The 19,268-nt window shown below is 49.3% G+C and overlaps 1 protein-coding gene across 1 annotated transcript; it reads right to left on the bottom strand.

Moving 5' to 3' along the window:
- Positions 1-1,416: 1,416 nt before the first annotated feature.
- On the bottom strand, positions 1,417-18,077 carry F10 (coagulation factor X). Its single transcript, XM_075984494.1, has 8 exons — positions 17,953-18,077; positions 16,047-16,207; positions 12,571-12,595; positions 11,490-11,603; positions 9,609-9,740; positions 6,394-6,626; positions 3,848-3,965; positions 1,417-2,032 (listed from the first exon to the last, which is right to left on the bottom strand). The coding sequence occupies exons 1-8, from the start codon at positions 18,020-18,022 to the stop codon at positions 1,443-1,445; spliced, it is 1,443 nt and encodes a 480-aa protein (XP_075840609.1). The 5' UTR covers positions 18,023-18,077; the 3' UTR covers positions 1,417-1,442.
- Positions 18,078-19,268: the final 1,191 nt, after the last annotated feature.

Genomic DNA, 19,268 nt, shown 5'->3' with positions numbered 1-19,268 from the left:
CCCCAGCCTCACTCTTGGCTACTATGATTCTAGGAAATCAAGCGCTGTTCTCGACTTTCCCTAACCTTGCAAAATCTGTTTACAAAGGACTCTATCCAGCTCTTGGTCTGGGGGAAGGTTTGTACCGGAACCTTTAAACTTTGCTTGGGAAAGTTACGCAAAGTGCAAACTATAGGAAAAATCTTGGAAAAAAACATTAGTCTATTTACTGAAAGTAGGCTTGGTTCCCACAAACATTTAACTTGGGGCTTGGAGGCAATGCAAGACTGGGGGGGGGGGTGAGACATGCCCTGGACCCTGTCCAGCCACGTCATGCCACTGAACACCTGCTTTGGTGGCGTAACAGTGTCTGGAAGAGATGCAGAAACTTCTGGGGTGAGGCTCATCCTAGAGACTTAGAATTTAATGTTTGAGGTAAGGCCAGGATTTAGGCTTTGCAAAGACCCCTCTGGAGTCTCCTAACTAGAGCAGGGCTAAGACCCATGTGCTTGGGCGTCAGATCACTATTAGCACTTGCTCAGGAAGAAGCCCATGCACATTCAACACAAAGTTTAGCTCGGGGAACCTCCATACACCCTCACCAGGCAGCCATCTTGGGAGACTCCTGTGCACACTTATCCCCCAGTCTCATTCAGGAAGACACGAGCACACTTAGCACACGGCCCAGCTCAGGGAGACTGCACGCACATTCACTGCTCAGCTCAGCACAGAGTCCATGTACACTCAGCAGACAGCATAGTTCAGAAAGACTCCTGTACACACTCACAGGAAGCCCAGCATAGGGTTGGTGCTTGACTCAGATCTGGGTCGAAGGTCCCTTTATCTTTAGACAAAGATCTTAGCCTATCTTCCGGGGATTCTCTCCTTTCAATTCTATGCAGCCTAGTTCCCAGAGAGAGTGAGAGTTCTCTGGCCATGCAAGGGCAAATCAGAGTCTGAGCCCCCTGACCTAAAGCATCTACTGGGGAACTGAAGTCTGTCCCACTGTATGTGTGTGCTTGCATGCGTGTGTGTGCGCATTTATTCTCAAGGAAGTTAAGCACAGTCAGTTGAGCGGGTCAGTTTGACCACTCAAAATCAGAATCATATACTATGATGGGGAGAAGACACAGCTCCATCGCAATGTGAGCAGGGATGGCTTTATCGAAGTGTGAGCAGGGATAGGCTCCATCCAAGTGTGAGAAGAGATGGATCTATCTAAGTGTGAGCAGTGGCCTAATCCCCTAGAGCCCGTGACTCCCTGAGAGTCCAGCAGTCTGACTTAGGAAGAGAGAAATCTTTGCTCAATCAGAGTCTGTTTCTGATACCATGAAGTTGAAAGAACAGCAAACTTGAACCTGAAGAGTCTACCCCTGTAGGGGGGCATCTGCCCTAAGAAGCTTCCTGCTCAGGTGGCAACATTAAACAACGCATATGTGACCCAGCAGGTCTAGAGAGCTGCTTTAATGGGGAGGGCTTGTTGACGTTGGGGTCTCAGATGTGGGAACCACCCTGGCTTTCATGGACTTCTCGATCCACCTGAGGAAGGCTGTGACCTTCGTGTAGATCCCGTACTTCCCTTTCCTCGCACACCCTTCTCCCCAGCTGACAATGCCAGTCACGAAGTGGGTGCCTTTGTACTCGGTGACATGGGGGCCGCCGCTGTCCCCCTGGCAGGCATCCTCCAGTTTGGCATCGTAGCCAGCACAGAACATGTTCTGTGTGATGGTGAAGCTGCTGGAGAGCTTGCAGGTGTTGCGATCCACATAGGGCACCTCCAGCATCTTCAAGATGTTTGACTGGCGGCCCTTCTCATGTGTGCGTCCAAACCCACTCACAATGCCCGACTTCTGCGTCATCAGTGTGGACTCGGCCCAGTCCTTCTGAGGCAGGCAGGCGGGGGCCACGTTCATGCGGAACGTAATGGGAGTCTTCAGCTTGAGCACTGCGATGTCGAAGTCATAGGTCTCCCTCACGAACTTGTTGTGCTTTATGATCACGTCCACCTCGTGCACCATCTCATTGCCTTCCTCCTTCTCTGTGTTCCGATCCCCTGGAGGAGAGGGAGAGGGAGAGGGAGGGAGGGAGGGAGGGAAGGAGGGAGGGAGAGAGTGCAGATGGCAGTTAGTTCTCTCAGTGCTGGATGTTTGCACATCAGCTACCTTTAAAGAAGCATACACCTGTAGTCACGCAGGGAAGGAGGCAGATGGAGGAGGATCTCTGTGACTTCAAGGCCAGCATTATCTACATAGTAAGTTCCAGGCCAGCCAGTGCTACATAACCAGATACTGTCTCCACAAGAAAAGAAAGGAAGGAAGGAAGGAAGGAAGGAAGGAAGGAAGGAAGGAAGGAAGGAAGGTAGGGAGGTAGGGAGGGAATGAGCTGCCTGGTCTTAAGTCACCTTGACACAAGTTAAAGTCATCACAGAAGAGAGAGCCTCAATTGAAAAATTGCCTCCATAAGATTGGGCTGTAGGCAAGCCTGCAGGGCATTTTCTTAATTAGAGATTAATTGGGGAGGGTCCAGACCATTGTGGGTGGGGCCATCCCTGGGCTGATGGTTCTGAATTCTATAAGAAAACAGGCTGAACAAGTCATGAGGAACAAGCCAATAAGCAACACCCCTCCATGGCCTTTGCATCAGCTCCCATCTCTAGGTTCCTTCCCTGTTTGAATTCCTGCCCTGACTTCCTTCAGTGATAAACAGTGATGTGGAAGATTAAGGCAAATAAACCCTTCACCCCACCCCACAAAATAATTTTCCCTAATAAAAAACCAGACCCACGTCAAGGAGCATATGCTTGTGTCCTAGCGCTCAGAAGGACGAGGCAGTGCTCGCAGATTCACGAAGAGCCTGCTCTCTGCAGAGACCAAAGGGCTCTGCCTTCCTCCCAGGGCTTCCCCTTCTGGTCATATTTTTAAAGACTTTTAAAAGAGGTTTATTTTATTTCATGTCTGTGAGCATTTGCCTGTGTGTTTATGTGTGTGTACTGTGCACATGCCTAGTGCCTGTGGAGACCAGGGTATCAGATCCCCTTGGACCTGGAGTTACAGACAGCTGTGAGCCACCACATGGGCTCTGGGAACTGAACCCAGGCCCTGTGCGAGAGTGGTAAATACTGCTAACCACTAATCACATTTTTGTGTGAATGTTTAGGGCTCTTGTGCTTTCCAATTCCTCACACTTGAGTACTTCTGGCAAGCTGGGTCTGTCAATCAGCTCAGGGCCAAGGGTCTCTCTCCTCTTCCAGACCTGGGCTGTGCACCCAGACCCAAGCGGTCTGACCTGAGATGAGCTGAAGGCGCAGTGCCGCTGGCTGTGAAAGGAGACTGTAGTAACATCTCGCTCGTAGCTGAGGAGGTTTATTTATTTCTAAACACCTGGGAAGTCAGGGCTTTGGAAATGAGACACTGGAATAACCTTGCCCATCTCTGCTTGTTAAATCTGTAGCGGAGGGATGCCAGACATTTTCAAACTGCATTTGGGGTTTGTGCAGGATTTTTCACTGCCTAGCTCATGGGTCTCATAGAAACACCAAAATGAAGTAATATTGAGGCATAAATGGAAGTAAGAGACTCCAGGAGTGTTGTGGAGAGAGGCAGGCTGGGAAGGTTTTTGAGGGAAGGACGCTGAGAGGAACGCCATGAAAGCACTGAAGAGGGAAGGTGGGAAGTCTCTGTGTGGAATGGCCCGGCCCCGGAAGTCTGGAGATGACCACCCCCTTCTCCTCTCTGACTATCTCCAAGTAGAGCATCTGCATTTGAGCAGGTGTTGCTCATAGAGCCCTTGTGTAGTTCTAGGGGGAGAGCAGCAATCATATTCCCAGGGCTTGAGATGGTGGCATCCCCAGGGCTGGAGCGTCACTTACCTACCCTCACCCTGAATCTCTTGGCTTGGTGCAGACAGTGGGCCGCCGTGAGGATGTAGAACTCATTCAAGATGGTACCCCCACAGAAGCCCTCATTGTCATCGTTGATGAGCAGAGCCTGCGACCAGAACAGAGTGTCTGCAAACCACCTACGGTCTGCACGAGGGCCATGCCAAGCTGACTAGGCCGTGTGGGCTCTCTGCAGGGTCTCAAGGAACCTTTTCTAGGAGCCTGCACTTGACCACAGCTCTCCATGTCCGCTGGACTACCCCAAGATCCAGCCCCTTCTGCCTGTCTGCTTCCTGCCTTTCTCTTAGTGCTAGAGAGAAAGGCACTGCTCACTACCCCACTAGCCAGCCCTATAACTCTTTCTGGCCCTGTACCTCTTGGAATCATCCATGCAAGTGACCCAGCCCTTCCTGCCCGGCAATCTGAATGTTCTCCAGTGCCCACATTGTGACTGACTCCTGGAGACACCCAGCTTTATTTCCACACTATAGCTTTGGTCTGCTTTAAAGATGGACTGACCGACTGATGGTCCTCAGACATTTGCTGAGGCTCCAGCCCTGGGCCAAGTGGTAGCCCTGCAGGATGCCTTTGCCTGTCTCCTTCCCACCCATGACAAGGTCCCTCTAACAGGGCCTCCTCTTTCATCTTGTCCAAACCAGTCCTAGCATTTTCTCCCTATGCACAGAAAAGCATCTCACCATAGTAGAGCCTTTGGGTTTACGTGGCCGTGACTCATGACCTAGACCAGCCTGGCTTTGTGAAAACACCTCACTTCCCAGAGTCAGAATCATCCAGAGTCATCCCGCCTTCAGACCTGCCTTCCTGCTTGTGAAATGTCACTTTCTGGCATGATTGACTCTGGGTACATGTGGCTGCTCTTGAATGTGATCACTGAGCAGTGATCTGAGGTAAGCAAACATTGATGGCATGAGGGGAACCATGCCCATCCCAGAGCACTGGGTCTGAAGTGCTGGGCACCAAGCGTGGACTGGCTTGACTTTCTCTAGGGAATTCCCTACCCTCTCACATGCTGGTTCTCAACCTGCAGGTCATGACCCCCTTGGGATTGCATGCCACATGTTTACATTGCAATTTGTAACAGTAGCAAAATTACAGTTACGAAGTAGCCACAAAATAATTTTATGGTTGGAGGTCACGGCAGTATGAGGAACTGTGTTAAGGGTTGCGGCATTAGGAAGGTTGAGAACCACTGCTCTCATGGAGGCCACATTCAAAAAGTCAAGGCTGCTTTAATCCTGGGAATAGGGAGACAGAAGCTGGCAGGCAGATCTCTTAAGAGTTTGAAACCAGACTGATCTACATAGTGAGTTCCAGACTAGCCAGGCCCACATAGTGAGACCCTATCTAAAACAAACAAACAAAAAAAGTACATGGAAGTATTAAGTCCTGAAAGAATTCTTGGTGTTGTTCATAGCTAAAAAGACAACTTTCCCTTTACCGAGTTTATTTTCTCTTTCTTATTTTAAAGACATATTTGTTTTTTAAATTATGTTTATGTGTATGTTTATGAGTGGGGGGTCACTGTGGAGGTCAAAGGTGGCAGATCTCCTGGACTTGGGAGCTGCCTGATACAGGTGCCAGGAATTGAACTCTGGTTCTCTGGAAAAGCAGTACCCACTCCTAACCATTGAGCCATTCTCCCAGTCCCTGTTTATTCTGGATAGTTATATAAACTCAAACCTTGCTTGAGTGGCAAGGGAGAGGAAGTCAGCAGCCTCCCTGGGCCCAGCCAGTTCTTGGTGCATATGTGCAATGAGGCTGGGGCTGCTTCTCCTGCCTCTGGGCAGTCAGGCCTGCCCAGGGCCCTGTAGGAGGAGGGTTTTTAGGTGATCTCCGGGGATTACCGGTGACTACTGGAAAGTGGTTCTCAACCTTCCTAATGCTTCAATCCTTTAATGCAGTCCCTTAATCCTTTTATGGTGACCCCCACCATAAAAATCATTTCATTGCTACTTCATAACTGTAACTTTGCTACTGTTACAAAGCATCATGTAAACATCGGATATGCAGGATATCTGGATATCTGATATGCAATCCCAAGGGGTTGTGACCCCCAGCTTTCTTTTTGGATAGGTATTTAGGTTTGGGAAGCTGGAACCCTCAAGTGCTAGTGGGGATGATGAAGGAGATTCAGAAAACCCTGCAAAGCTGGGGTCAGAAAGTGGGTGAGCACTTTCCTTCCGTGTTCAGTTTTACATCAGGGAGCGTTCGTTGTGGGAGACTCAAGTCTTGCTGGGGGCCTTGGGATTTTTTTCTTAAGTCTGGCAGCCCTGGGCCACGTCAATAACCAAAGAGTGGTTGAAAACAAACATTTTGAACATAAATAAATGTGTCTTTTTTTTAAAGTTATTTTATACCTCTTAGTATTTAAATGTTTTTGTTTAAAAAATACTCTCACACTAGAAGAGGAATGATGACCACCAGGAAGGACCCTTGCAGGTCTGAGTTGCTGAACCTCAGTGGATCATCCCACCAGCCTGTTCTACGGGCCACCAGTTCTATCTTGGCCCAGTTACCTGCCAGGGACACTCCCCGTCTTTGCATGCTCGGCCACCCACAATCCGAATAACGCTTGAGCTGTCCTTTTCCGGTTGTGTCTGGTTGAGGTTGAGCAGGTTGGAAGGATTCTCTGTAGGTGACAGCAATTCTAAGTCCAGGAGGTCTTCATGGAAAGGCTCACTGTGGTTGGTGCTCTGGTCCAAGGACCTCTTCTTACGTCCTATGGTGGTTTTCCCACAGGGGAAGGGCACTGAAAGAATAGGGAGAACAGAGGAGGCCTCAGCAAAGCCAGAAGCTCCACAGGCCTACTGAGGCTCCCTGGAAGCCCAGGGGGTGATGGTTAAACCTGACTGAGAGTCAAGTGAGATACTAGTAAAACACAGCTTGCAGAGTGGTGGTGGTGCACACCTTTAATCCCAGCACCTAGGAGGCAGAGGCAGGCGGATCTCTGAGTTCAAAGCCAGTCTGGTCTACAGAGTAAGTTCCATGACAGCTAGGGCTACACAGAGAAATACTGTCTCAAAGAAAGTCTTGGCATAACTATAAAGACATTTCCAGGAAGATTAACTAAGATGGGAGAGCTATACCCCAAGTGTAGGCAGCACTATCACATACCCTGGGGACCCAAACAAAACAACATAGAGAAAAGGACAAAACTTGTTGGCACAGACATTTTCTCTCTCCATTACTGGCAGCCACCAGACGAGCCTCAGCCCAGTTGTGCTTCCCACACCACGATCGGCTCAAGTCTCTGAAAGCTGAGCTGAGCAAATCCCTTATCCTTTAATGGTCAGGTGCTTTGTCACATCCCTGAAATTCTGGCTAATACAAAAATTTGGTACCAAGAGTGAGGTTGTTGCAATGGCTACTTGGTCAATGTGGTTCGAAAGGCTTGGAGCCAGTTTGTAGAAGGATTTGAAAGCATTTAGAGATGAGAGCCAGAGAAAACTTAGACTTCTGTTGGCAGAGCTAAACGGGTGTTCCCAGTGGGAGCTCGGAAGACAAGAATGCTGATGGGATTGTGGATAACAAAGACTATGAAGCTTGGAAAGGAACAGGAACTCTTTTGGGAACTGGACTGGAGGCCATTGACTATAAAAACTTGTTTAATTTTGCTCATACCCTCAGACTGTGGAAGCCATGTTATAAAGACGACAGGCAAACTAAATTGGTGGAAGAAATTTCTTGGCAGCCCAGCATTCAGGCTGTGGCATGGTTATTGGTTAAAGCGAGAGCCAGAAACACAAAAACAGAGCTAAGAGCCTTTAAGTTTTGCAAGAAAAGTAGCAAAATCCAATGGTGAGAAAGGGATACTGTAGACTGAGGTTGAGCCTAGTGGCTGGTCTGTGCCAGTGATGGGTTAAGGTCATGTTACAGTGTAGCCTTTGCTCCTGTTTCCCATGAGATATGGTTGTGTTCTTAGCCAGTGAGAAGGATTGGGGACTCTGTTGCTGGGGACATGGCATCCATTGTCCTGCAATTTACTATCTCTGGGCTGAGATATGCAGTTGCAACCTCTGCACCCATGCTGGGTGAGTTCTCTACTACTGAGCCACACCTCAGCCTTTTGTTACGTTTTCAGATATTAAGTCTTATTTCGAATTGATTTGCAATTATCCCTGGAGTTAAAATAATTTATACACATATAAAGAAATAGCTCTAGTTAAAATTTTCTGAACTAATTTAAACTTAAAAATATGTCAGTGGGAATAAAGTCCTTGTGTTTAGGTTGTTGAGAGATTTCATGTTATGCAATTGAATTCATCCTTGAAGCATGTATTTGGAGCCACTCTTCTCTGATTATTTAATTTCTGAAAAAAAATCGCTTTAAAAAATAATTTATTTCACTTTATTTTATGTGCATTGGTGTAAAGGTGTCAGATCCCCTGAAACCGGGGTTGCAGACAGTTGTGAGCTGCCAAGTGGGTGTTGGGACTTGAACTCGGGTCCTCTGGAAGAGCAGCCAGTGCTCTTGACCACTGAGCCATCTCTCTCCAGTCTCAAATCGGTTTTTGTTTTTTTGTTTTGTTTTGGTGAGGAGCAGATGAGTGGGGAAAGAGGGAGAAATGACTCAGCATCCTGAGCCCTATCTCTTCTCATCTGAGCTTGATCATCCAGGCTGTATGCGGGGCTGAGACCCTGCACTTCAAACCCACCCCGGGGGATGCCATGGCGAAAGTTAGGGACCATTTGTGGACCAACTCTGACTTATGTCTGTATGGCCCAGATGAGTGTAGTGGAATATTAAAAGAGCCGTTGCCCCTGTCATTTACTCTGGAGTGATGACCACTTAGGCCTTGAAATAATCTCTTGTAAATAATCAATGATTGTTATCTGAGTTTTTATGAGGTTGCTCTGTCTTGGGAATATCAGAGCCTTGGCATAACCTCAGTCATAAGATGTTCCTGGCAAACCTGGCATTTTTAGCATGATTGTGTTTGCTTAGGTAATAGTTCCTTAAGATGACCCCTAGTTCAGATAAGAGATTTTGGTATGCGGGAATTGACTCGCTAAAGGGCCTTTTGTGTATCAATAAAAAGAACTTCTGAAGAGTCACTAGGCGGTCAGTCCATCAGAGGCTGATTGTCCTTTCTGCCCAGAAGCTTATATACCCTGCAGTGTCTCTGTTTCTTCAGGAGACCCTTGTAACCAAGAACACCAGTTGGGCCTTATCTTTCCCGTGGCCTTCGTGTTCCTCGGCCCACATGGCACTCACCGCTCTCTGAGAGCCTTGTTAGTAGTGGCTCTGTTGCTCATAAGACCCAGAACACCCAGCTCTCACCAGGTAAAAAGCAAACCCAATCAGCGTGGGGCCTCAAAAATGATACCAGTGCGGGCTCCGCTACCTGCCCAGGCCTCCTTCTTGACCTAGGCAGGTTCTGCCCCTGGGATATTATGATAGCTGTGCTTTCCAGGCCCCCAGGCCAGAGGAGCATGGACTACCCTGCACAGAAGTCACAGCCAGAGCTGTGGGTATGCCCAACTCAGTGATGCCTGGGATCACCTCCTTTGCCAGCAATGAGGCAGCAGTGTTAGCCCCTTCAGGTGCGGAGGTGGAGCAGCCACTTATCCTTAGGTCTAATGCATCTCCTCTCAAACCTGAAGCTTTTATGGCTGATCTGTCCAGAGTCCCGTCTCTTACTCTCCATCTCCTGTCATCACTGCTCTGCAGATGCCACCAGAACATGCCCTCAGCAATGTCACACCGTCTCCACAGCCCGATGACTCTTACCTGTGGAGATGCAGGACTTGCCGTCATCACCCAGGAAGTAACCGCTGGCACAGGAGCACACCACCGTGTTCTGCTCTTCGCTGCAGAACTGGTCACAGTCTCCGTTGTCTAGGCTGCAGAGTTTCCGAACAACTGCAAAACAGAGGACAGATGAGCCCTTCCCATAGACACGTGATGAATTCAGACATGCCAGCTCTGTCTGCCCAGCCTCGGCCATGCCTAGCCATATGCAAAGGACCACACCAGGGTGGTTTCCATGATAACAGGACAGGCAGCCGAACAAGATGCCAGCCACATGTAAGCCTTTCTTCCTGCTGCTGCCTCCCCAGACCTTGAAAGGGACATTTGACACAAGCACAGGTTACAAGAGAAACACCTGGCATCCTTACAGACAACGAGAGGGACATTTGTCATATGCACAGGTTATGAGGGGAATACCCAGCATCCGCACAGGCCAGGGGAGGGACACCTGGCATCCTCACAGGGCTCTCCAATGAGAAGCTTTGTGAGGGAGGGCAGATGCATGTTCTCTGTTGAGGGCTGTGCAATCCTGCTCATCCAGGGTGCTGCCCTTGGCATGGGCGAAGAATTGCATCCTACCTGAACCTCTTTCTTCCCTCACTCAGTAACAATGAACGGTATTTGAGCACTACCCTGGCCCCAGTGACGCACCGGGCACCGTGCTGTGGGCATGTCATGGTTTGGGATCTGGGTTCCCATGAGACGTGGAAGGAATAATTATCTATGGGAAGTGTGTGGCAGAAAGCCAGGAGTCAGCTCCAGAGAAGACGGAAGTGGAGGGGTGGGGGTGCCATTTAAGTCCCACCGCTCCATCTACAGGCTAGGAAATCATGAAAGCAAAGGAACTTTAGGCTACATGAAATTGCGGCATAGCGCCTGCTAAACTCCCTTGGTAACTTCTGACCTGCCATTGCACCTTAGGGCTGACTGAGCCTGTATTCCTCCATCCACCGCGTCTTAGACCAGAGGTACCCACCTGCTTCCAGAGTGCTAGCTGATCCAGCTCACGCTAATAACCACGTCTGTAGCAATTTGCTTTACAGCCCTCTGCTTGGGTTTGGTGAGAAAACAATTATGGAGTAAAATCTACTTTGATGGAATTTTAGCTCCCGGATTGTGCCCTCATTAGATATGTTAGTCTAGTGTGTACAGGAACTGGATGAGCTTCTGTGGAAGGGTTCATAATCATAATCAGCAGCTCCACTGGGGAGAGTCCTGAAGGCATCCGGATAAAGATCTCATTCTATAAGGAAAGTAATTTAACCCTGGGCATGGTGACATACACCTGTAATCCCACTTAGGATGTTGAGGCAGGAGATTTGCTAGGAGTTCAAATCTGGAGTGGGCTATATATAAGTTATATAAGTTCTAGTCCAGCCTTGGTTAAAAAGTGAGACTGCAGCAAATAAATAAATAAATGATAAAAAGATAAAGAGGTAAAGGAAATGCAGGTCTTACTTGTTAGGGAGAACCGGGCTGAGAGAAACCTAATGACTATTTAAAAATGGAGTAACCATGGTACGAATAGCTCAGTGAGGCTTCCTGTAGAATCAGCTAAGGGCACCACATATCTGAAACTGGGCAGCCTAGACTGTTCCTTGTTGATGCTGTGTTGACAGGTGTGAACAAAGGCAGTGCCAGAGCAGAAGCAGGAGGAGCCGTGGGCACGGTCTACCCGGTTCTCACAGGGAAACCGTGTCTCCCACGTCACACCCCGCCGAGCAGCTAGAGGACAGACACATCCAGTGGTTCGATGTGTCGGAGAGTGACCAACAACTTAGGTGTCTCGTTAGGTGTTTCAGTGTCTCCCTCTTCCCTGGTTGTGGTATGACCCGAAGCTCCATCAAGAGAGGGACTTACAGAATTCACAGTTTTTGCCTTCGTATCCCTCCATGCAGGTGCATGTGTACTCGCCGAGGCCGTCGCGACACTGGCCTTGATTCTGGCAAGGCTTGGTTTCGCACTGGTCACCATCTGCAGTGAGAGGATTTGGAAACCAAGGCTGAAGTCGTTTCATCGTGGCCACCACTGACACTGTGTGGTACCTGCAGCCACTTTGCCAATAGCTTGAGCTTGCTTCTCTTTGAGAATAAATTCATCATAACCAGATTTTGTTTAGTTCCCACTTTGGTGGCTATGTATGTGTGATACCCCTGTGCCTTGCAACGTTGGCCAGGTTTCTGGTTTCTCTGGGATGTATTACAATGTGTTTGTGGCCAGGAAGAGGGGCTTTACCTCCTCTGCAAAGGAGGACAGGGGACAATGTGGCACTTGTTTCTGGACTGGGTGCTGGTCAGAGAAGGAGGGAACTCTTTCCCCCAAGGCCGCTGGGTGTGGAATGAAAACCGGGGGATGATCCAGCTCTGGCACAGGCTCCACCTCTCTTGGTTTGTCACTTACTCAGAGGAGGAGTGTCTAATAGGCATTTTGAAATAACTTCCAGGTAGCCATGATCAGTATCATCTCTGATGCTATGAACATTCGTCAGGGTGACCACCTTTTGGAAAGTCCAGTATTTCAAGCTCCACTGTTTGCTTCAGCTTGCTAAACTTGTTAAAAATATCATGGAATTTGGCATCCTCAGATACAAGGAAGAACGGACTTAAATCTGTATCTGAGCCAGACATGGTAGAAAACACATACAGTCCAAGTTCCTCAAGAGGTTGATAATGAGGGCAGCTTGAACCTGGGAGTTTGTGGACAGGACACTGAGGGCAACAAGATCCCCAGAAAGATGTGTATTTTAATAAATAATAAACTGGAATCCATATAAATTTACTATAAAATACGTTTTAAAAGTATCATGGAAATATAGAAGGGAAAAGTGTAGATAAATAAGATTTGAACCAGAATGTAATTTAAAATGTTTTCCAGAGCTAATCCTTTCTCTTCATTTAAATGTTGAGGAGTCTCTCTCATGATTAAAATAGAAATATCTTACCTTTGTATTTGTTCCAGAATTCATTCTAGAAGAAAAAAAATATTTTAAAACACATTAGAAAAAAAACAGACTATTTTACACTAACAGTAACCATCTCCAGTAACCTGCCTGGAGGAATGTTCCAGAACTTCTCCATCTGAAAGGGAGAGCTGCCAGCATTCCTGAGAGGGCCTGTCTCCCATCTGCTTCAACACATGGCCCTTGATGAGTATTGAGACCACATTTCAAGGTAAACAAGAAACAGGCTAGGAGAAATAGTGCTATTCGTCATACGCCACGGGAGCATGATCAGTTAACAGACCCCGTGCTCAAAATTAAGAAAAAAAATCACAGGTTGCCAGTTGTGTGAGTGGGAAAGGTATAAATTGCTAACTATCTTAGGTCAAGGCCTATGTCACACGAACAGACAGTCACAGCACACACAGTCGGTCACAATCCCACTCCCCATTCAGACCTACTGGGACCTCAGAATATGACTTTAACTAGAAATGGAACTTTGTGGGTGTAAATTAGAGCCATCATTAGGACCTCAGGTGAGGTCATCCAGGATCATCCAGGACAATGACAGTGTCCACCTCGAAGTAAAGAATGACCTGGAGCCAACAGAGGAGGGAGGTCACGGGCGGTGACAACAGAGGTAACTACCGGAGCTACAGCATAGAGTTTCTTCTGGCACTTCCAAAGGATCCAGCCTGACCTGGGTCCTGGCTTTGCATTCATTACCTCCAAATTTCAAGGGAATAAATCCTGTTACTCTAAGTCATTCTGCTTATAGGACCCTGTTATGGTTGTCATGGCAATGAATGTGCTGTCTTTAAAATATTTCTGTTTAGGCTGGAGCTCCAGCCTGGAGGAGAGCACTCACCTGGTTTGTGGCAAGCAAACACAGCCCCATCTTCACCCAACCCTCAATCACCATCCCCAAACTGTCAAGTCCTGGTATCACCAGGAACCTACTGCTCTTTGATAAAGTAATGATGTTTTAAGAATCTCTGATAAATGAGATCATACACGAAACAAGCTTGTGAAATTCTCTTCCTTCAACATCTGCTTTCCAGGGCGTGTCCAGCTTCCTGTGTACCCAAGCCTGCTGCATTTTCCTCATCTTGTCTTTTGTGACAGAAACCATATTCTCCCCTCATGTTGCCTGTATCTTGCAGAAACTCATGGCCCAGTTGATACCCGTGTTCCAGTCATATAGGATGGGCCATGTAGAAGTTTTCACCCGTAGACCTGTCTTGCCATGGTCAATGATCTTAGCTTGATTTTCAAAAGGCTCTCACGGCTCAGTTTAAGCGTCACACGCCTTCTTTGTGACCTGTTAGTGCCCCCTAGAGCCACCCCCCCACACTAGAAGCATCCTTGTTTGTAGGGATAGAGGAATGTGGGTGGGTATCACCTCCAGCACTCCTTCCCTAACAAACCTGCTGAGGAACGTGGCTGCAGCTGGAGATGGCTGGCTGTAAAAGCTTACCTCACAGAGATGCCGTGAGGAACTGCATAGGTTTCTTCAGTCCTGAGAGGTTGGTTTCTGTCAGCTTCACCTCCAGGACTCCATCATGCCTTTCCACCATGCCGATTCTCACCAAAGGTGGGGTAAATGGGATGGGCTTTCTGAATGAATGTGATCATGCTACCACCCACAGGGTGTCTATTCACCCATTACACTCTTCTCCGTGATTTCAGTGGGATCATAATAGACTATGTGGTCACGCAGAACATAGAAAGATTCAGGGTCGTGAGTCAAGTGAACCTCTAATCCTGGAATTGGCATTCCTGTTCTTAAGTATAGTCAAAGTCATTAACTACTAAAACCTTACAGTACACTTCTGGAACAATCCTCACACCTGGTTTTGTTGTGTCAGGTGATGCAATGCATGGATGTTTCTAAAAAACCAAGGAGGATTTAAGCACGCATGGTGGATTCCTTCCTCGGGAAATCATCCATGCTCCAGTCCGAGTGGCTTCAATGGAGTCTTAATCTCTTTGGAGAGAAAGTGACGGAGTGGTGCCCATGCAGCTTTGTAGAGCATGACACCGGCTCTTCCCACTCTTCCAGGGTCCTGACCTCAGTGCGCCCCCTAAGGCTGTTCGGTATTCCACCCGTGTAAATGCACCCTGCCCTCTCGAGCTGGCCTTGCCTTGTGACCTGGCCTTTCTGATGGCTTGTCCTTCCGAGGCTCACGTACTGAACATTTGGTGTCCAGGTGGTGGTGGTACTTTGGGGGGGGGTTCTGTAAACTCTGGGTGGGGCTTATCTGGAAGACGAGGTGGTTGGGTGGGGGTGTCCTTGGCGGGATCTCAGATCCAGCTCCTTCCTGTCCTCCCCTTTGCTATCCTGTTTGCTATGAGGAGAGCATGTCTCTTCTGGCTGCTGCTAGGGTGTTCTGTCTAAGATCATGAGATGAATTGATCACAGACCCTAAGAATCCTTTGACAGCGAGAGCCCTTAAGACTTCACACCTTTACCTGTTCTCACGATGTTTAGTCACAACCGGATGAAAGCCACTGGTCCCATCCCAGTCCCCAGGAGTCACATTGGCCTAAAGCCCTTGGTCAGGTGGCCCTGGCCACAGGTGGCTGAATTCCTAAAAGGAGCCAGTGACTTGGCCTTGGTAGTTGAGCAGGTCTTGCTCTGTGGCCTTCAGTGGTGGCAGCAGCAGTGGGCCTTGTCATTTCCACTTGGGTCCGGAAATAACTGCTTGGAATAACTGTTCCTCCCTCCCTCAGCTCCTCCTCGGCCCCCTTTGGGGACTCTTCTTGTTAGTTCCTTCCTGTTTACTTGGGGCTCACGTTTCCACCGGGCACTTGAAGATCCCCGTCTTCTGGGGAAGAGGAGCAGGCTCACTCCTGATGCTGCGTATGCAGGTAGTGATGGCGGTGCTGTGGGTCTCCTGTCACATGTCTCCTTACCCACTGGAGAGGGAGGGCAGTGGCCACGGTTGTACATTTATCCGGGAAGCACTGATAGGGACCATGAGGGGATAAATATACAAACACACATACAAGCATAATACACAATACATAAATATTATATATGTACACACATACATACGTGTATTCACATAAATATTACATATGTACATATACACACATACATGCATATGTACGTTCATGCACACACGTGTGTATTTATAGACATATATAATTTTCTTAGGTTAACTTAGGTTACGAACAAGTTCTCATTAACTTTGTGTTATATGGCATTTCTCCCCCTCAGTTTTTCTACTCAGGAAGAGAGCTGAAGGGATGCAGAAGAGATCAAAATGGATGTTCTACAGGCAACAGGCTAGGTTAATATACCTGACCGTCTAACCCCTTGCTTGCTTTCCCCAATTACGCTTCACAGGCTTGTGGGTAAAGGATCCAAATCTGGGCCAGCCTGGAACCCTGCAGCAGCCCAGAATGGCCCAACCCCAGCTAGAAAGGAACTGAGAAGGCCCAGCACCAGCTGGCAAGGACTTGGCCTGACTCACCGTCTTCTGAGTATCCTCAAAGACTTCGCGGGCCTCTTCATAAGAACATACTTCTTCCATACATTCTCTTTCCAGATTGCCCTTCTTCATCTCTTCAAAAAATGAGTTTGCCCTTGGAATCCTCGTCAGGACATTGTTGGCGCGTTCCCGGTTAATAAACACTAGCAGACAGAGAAGGGCGAGGGTGAGGGACCTCACCTGTTCCCTGGTGTCCTCTCGCTAGGGCCTTCGCACAAGCTTTTCTCCCTGCCTGGTTCATTCTTCCCTGGTAGGAAGATGACCCTGCATTGTCAGCCTGGACTGAGCCACCTCTGGGTGTGTCTGTGAGGGGCTTCCAGGTAGAACTAACTGAGGGAGGAGATGCACTGTGAGCATGGGTGTGTCGCCACATGGCTTGGGAGCCTGGAGAGGAGAGAGGAGACCAGCAGGTCCAGGAGACCGTATGTTCTCATTCTCCCTTTCCCTGCTTCCTGGCTGCCATGAGGGGAACTGCTCCACTCTGTCACATGCTCCCTGCTACGATGGATTGAGACCTCTGAGACCACGAGCCAAAAGAAACCCTTCCTCCCTAAAGTGGCCTGGGCAGGTATTTGATCACAGTGATGGAAAAATGACTGGTGTGCCCATCTGCACACATGGGTCACTCCATCGCATGTCCTCCCAGGAGGTCCACCATCCTGACCACCTTCACAGATCTATTATGTGACCCCTCTGGAGGTCCACCATCCTGACCACCTTCACAGATCCATCGCATGTCCTCCCGGGAGGTCCACCATCCTGACCACCTCCACAGATCTATTATGTGATCCCTCTGGAGGTCCACCATCCTGACCACCTCCATATCTCTTGGACCCTTTGCCTTGTGCTGTTTCTGGGCATAGTACATGGCTGCTCTATGATGTTATGTATCTCTTGGTTTGCTGTTGTCACCTCTCTGGGAATATAAACATAGGTGGCCCATCTGCCTGTGGCTATTCATAGGTCTAGAAACAATGCTACCTACTAATCCCCTGTCCAGTGAGTGAAGGCAGCTGGTCTGGCGTCCTGTCCTTTTGATTAAATCAGTCTCTGTGAATGGCTTTGCTGGAACACTATACCCACACCCTAGACAGTCACGCAGACCCACCCTGCTGGCAGCCATAGGTTCTGATTTGAGTAAAATCAAGATTGGCAGCATGAAATTAAAACACGGCAATGTTGTGAACACTGTCCCTGGGAACCGGCAAAGACTCTAACGTCCTGACACACACATCCTACTGCCTAGTCCTGACTGTGTGTTTTGTTACCTGCGGCCTTTGTTCCAGCCCCTGCACATTGCTGTCCTCAAACATTGGGTTGTCTCTGTGGCGCTGACCTTGGCAGTTACTAGCAGGCATTGACCCATCGACTGGGTGTCAGGTTTGCCAGGGTGCTTTCCTCAGTCAGGACCAAATGAGTGGGAAGTGCCCCTGTGTTGTTGAGGTTGTCCTGGTGCAAGGCCAGCTCTGTGTGAGCGGAGCCCTCTCTGGAGCAGGTCTGGGGGCTGTTTGTTGCCTGTTTGTACAAACTTGTCTTGTGCAGTCTGTGGCCCACCTCAGCTTCCCAAGCTTGGGAGCCCCAGTTCCTGTCTCTCCCGTGCTGGGGTGACTTTATCTCCTTTGTTTCTCTCTTTCTCCTTATCTCTGTCCTCCTCTCTCTCCTTATCACTGTCCCTGTCCCACCCTGTCTCTGTTCTGCTTCCCTTCTCCTCCTTTCTTCAGGCCTTTCACTCCCTGTGCCTGCATGAGTAGTCACAGCTGGCCCTAACTATACCAGCAGAAGCCAGCCTGTGGCTGGGTCAGTGCACCTACCACCCCGCCCTTCCCACTACCCACCCTCACGCCCTCCTCCTGGGCAACTCTACAGTGTGAAGGGCTGGAGCACTTACGGCTTCTTCCAGGTGACAGGAGGCTGGCCAGGGCAACATAGAGCAGGCTGAGTCTCAGCAGGCTCCCCATGGTGTGGTCAAGGACAGCAGCTGCTGGGACAGGCTTGGGGGCAAGGTTCACTCGCCCTGAGCCCCAGGTGGCCATGGTCCTCCTGCTTATCTCAGCCTCCTGATTGGAGCCCCAGCCAGCAATGAGGTCAGGGGACTGGGAACTGTGGCCACCAGCCCCAGCCTTTTCCGGGCTGGCTATCCTTATCCCAAACTGCCTGGAAGGGCCTGCTTTGCACTGAGAGCAGTTATAGCATTTTCTAATACTCATCCTACCCCCTGTTAGTTGAGATGGGATGAGGCAAAGCCTGGGTACCAGGGCACATGTCGGGTTTCCGCCCAAGCCCTCAGTCCTCTGGCTGGCCCCAGCTAACTCCGGGCACAGACATAAGCGTGGGGCTCGTGTGTCCCTTGGACAATGGCTGTGTAATCTAGTCATGGAAGCAGGCCGGGCTGCTGGGGGACAGGAGCCCTGAACTGCTGGTGTCTTGACACAAACTCTCTTCTCTGATATGTGACATCCAGGAGAGTCCACAGGGACCCAAGGCACAAATCAGGGTTGGCAGGAGGCGGGGTGTCTGCCCCTGCCTGCCAGGCCTGCCACTTCCAACTTTGGAGGACGGAGAGTGTGAGGGGAGGTTTGGTGTTTGGTGGTCATGGCCTGTCGTTCACACCTGCAAAGGGGTGGCCATTTTCCCTCAGTCCTGAAAGAGGAGGCCAGAAAAGGACAAGTCATTCGAGGACTGTTTAACGGTGGAAACAGCTTCTCGCCCACGCTGTGGTCATGTGACTGCTGGGAGTGTGTATACATGTAAGGAGGCCGCTCCAGGCCGTGGCAGGGCTGGGGGGTGGGGCGGTTTGCCCTGAGCCTAGAAATCTTTCTTGGAATGTCAGACTCAGAGGTTCTGAGCTTGTGGCCCATCACTAGGAGGCACCCCTGTGCCGCGCACAATGCCTGTCTGCGCTCTATGCGCTACCATACAGTTCGCGAGCTCCAGGCAAGGGGCTCGAGGTTGAAACACACAAAGACACACAGACAGAGAGAGAGACACGGACCTCTAGTCACTGGTAAGAAGCCCTCTATTCAATAGCACCACGGAGGCTTATACACCCAACAGTCAGGTGGGCCAGCAGGTGAAAACCTTATCCTCTGATCCTCAAGGCCGAGGCAACACGTGCTCATGAAGCAGAGCTGATAAACAACTTTGACACAGCTTTCAGTAACTCAAATCAGAAGGAAAGTAAAGACCTCTAGCAGGGAAGAGCAG

Source organism: Microtus pennsylvanicus, chromosome 9 (genome assembly GCF_037038515.1).
Source record: "Microtus pennsylvanicus isolate mMicPen1 chromosome 9, mMicPen1.hap1, whole genome shotgun sequence".
Taxonomy (NCBI): domain Eukaryota; kingdom Metazoa; phylum Chordata; class Mammalia; order Rodentia; family Cricetidae; genus Microtus; species Microtus pennsylvanicus.
The sequence above is the reverse complement of the archived record's forward strand: the minus strand, read 5'-3'. Positions and strand labels throughout refer to the sequence as shown.

Excerpts from the sequence above, each read along its gene's own strand:
- F10 (XM_075984494.1), bottom strand. The coding sequence starts at position 18,022 with ATGGGGAGCCTGCTGAGACTCAGCCTGCTCTATGTTGCCCTGGCCAGC. Across the intron at positions 16,208-17,952 it reads CCTGTCACCTGGAAGAAGCC|TGTTTATTAACCGGGAACGC; the intron begins GTAAGTGCTCCA and ends TCTGTCTGCTAG. Across the intron at positions 12,596-16,046 it reads TTGAGGATACTCAGAAGACG|AATGAATTCTGGAACAAATA; the intron begins GTGAGTCAGGCC and ends TTTTTCTTCTAG.